General features: G+C 49.7%; 1 protein-coding gene across 2 annotated transcripts in view; it reads right to left on the bottom strand.

Annotated features, from left to right (window-relative positions):
* Positions 1-1324, bottom strand: part of apmap (adipocyte plasma membrane associated protein) — a 6634-nt gene extending 5310 nt beyond the window's left edge. For both annotated transcript variants that reach the window (XM_026190635.1, XM_026190636.1), the window contains exons 1-3: positions 758-1324; positions 337-453; positions 1-54 (exon numbers count right to left, since the gene is read on the bottom strand). The exon at positions 1-54 is cut by the window's left edge and continues 62 nt beyond it. In XM_026190635.1, coding sequence (XP_026046420.1) covers positions 1-54; positions 337-453; positions 758-849 — 263 coding nt within the window. In that variant the 5' untranslated portion in view covers positions 850-1324. The remainder of the gene's footprint in view (positions 55-336; positions 454-757) is intronic.
* Positions 1325-1669: the final 345 nt, after the last annotated feature.

Raw genomic sequence — 1669 nt, 5'->3', positions numbered from 1 at the left:
CTGAGCTTCAGGTTGGGCTCCCAGCAGCCCTTCATCATGGGCGGTTCTTTCAGCCTGCAGCACCACGACCGACCAGCAGGGGCAGCAGCAAAAACTCGTTAACTTTTATTTCAAAAAGGATTTAACATGAATATTGTGACTTTCTCTGAACAGACAGTTTCAGATTACAGAGTTACTTTCTGTTTTTATTCATCGAGTTATTCCAGGATTGAAACATTGGGATCTTTCACACGTTTTTATGGATTTTATTTTGAAAACATCTAAACTCATTTCTGAACGCGCTGATGTTTGTAGCCAAACGAATTATTCATTAAGCGGCTGACTTGTGTCACTCACGTGAAGACTTCAGGCTTGATGGGAGACTCGAGGATGAGGATGATGACCAGGAGAGGAAGAAGCAGGAGGACGCCCAGAGAAAGCAGCGTGACCCGGAAGATCTTCCCGCTGTAGGTGCTGAGAGCAGAAACAGAGACGTGACTGCAGCGGGGCTCCTCAGGGACCCACCCCGGAACCGGACCCACCTGACCCCACAATCAACCGCGTTCCCCACACTAGCTTCATTAATGCAGGCGTCCTCGTAAACACACCTGCACGATCACATTTACAGGTGCGCATCACGAGCAAACGAGGCGAGCGTGGAAAGAGTCAACGTGTGTGAGTGAGAAGACCCCGAACACGAAGGCTAACAGAAACACGCAGCGTGTCCCCGTGGGCTGCTCAACACCGCCTCGGTGAGAACAAACCCAGCGGCTCTTACCTGGACCCTTTGCGCCGCTGCTCCGGCAGCTCGTCGGTGATCACCTGCGGGCGGTGCAGCCGCCGGAAGCGCAGTCCCGCCGACTCGTTCATGTTGCGCTCGGCTCGGTTCGGTTTGGCTCGGTTGCAAAGCGCGCGGTCACCGTGTGCAGGTTCGGTGCTTGTTGGAGCGAGTGAAGCAGCAGCCTGCTCTGACAGCGAGCAGGGATTCGTCTTCTTCTAAATGTTGTTGGCGGTTGGCAAACAACAAAACGGTGCATTACCGCCACCAGCCGGTGTGGACCGGAACGACCTCTACAAAACCCTCCGTCCTCCCAAACATTTTACCCTCTTTTACAAACTGGAACAAGGCCCGCTAACCTTCAGGTTCTGGGTCAGTGGGTCAGTGGGCTTCTCTCCACCTGATACTGTGAGACATGATCCACGGTTTCCTCACATTTCCCTGTTATATTTCCCCACCATCAACAGTGTAGTGTTCGAACCAGTATGTCCACATCTTATTCTTGAAATGTGACCATATTGTGATTTCCAAAAAAGAGGACACTTGGCCCAGTCATGAAGAACTTTAATAATGTTTACTTAAAGAAAATGTTAACATATTTAAACCATGCCTTCTCTGTGCGGTTAATGAACGGTGAAATAAAAAAATGTCATACAGGCTTTTACAAGCCAACAAGTGCAAAAACAACAACTTAAAAACCTCTGGAATTAAAATAATGGTACAGAAATAAAGCCTCATCTGTATAAGAAAGATGACCAGTCCCGCGACGGTACGAGGGAAATTTCTTTTGCGGTTCGTCTGAAAAGCTGCACTTGCGCTTTGGCTTCTTCTAAACATCATCAGCCGCGCCCTGTCCCGTCTGTCAGGCAGAACAACCACTCGCAAAGCAGCAGCTTGGGATGATGTCACACA

The sequence above is a fragment of the Astatotilapia calliptera genome, chromosome 13 (assembly GCF_900246225.1).
Source record: "Astatotilapia calliptera chromosome 13, fAstCal1.2, whole genome shotgun sequence".
Classification (NCBI taxonomy): Eukaryota; Metazoa; Chordata; class Actinopteri; order Cichliformes; family Cichlidae; genus Astatotilapia; species Astatotilapia calliptera.
The sequence above is the reverse complement of the archived record's forward strand: the minus strand, read 5'-3'. Positions and strand labels throughout refer to the sequence as shown.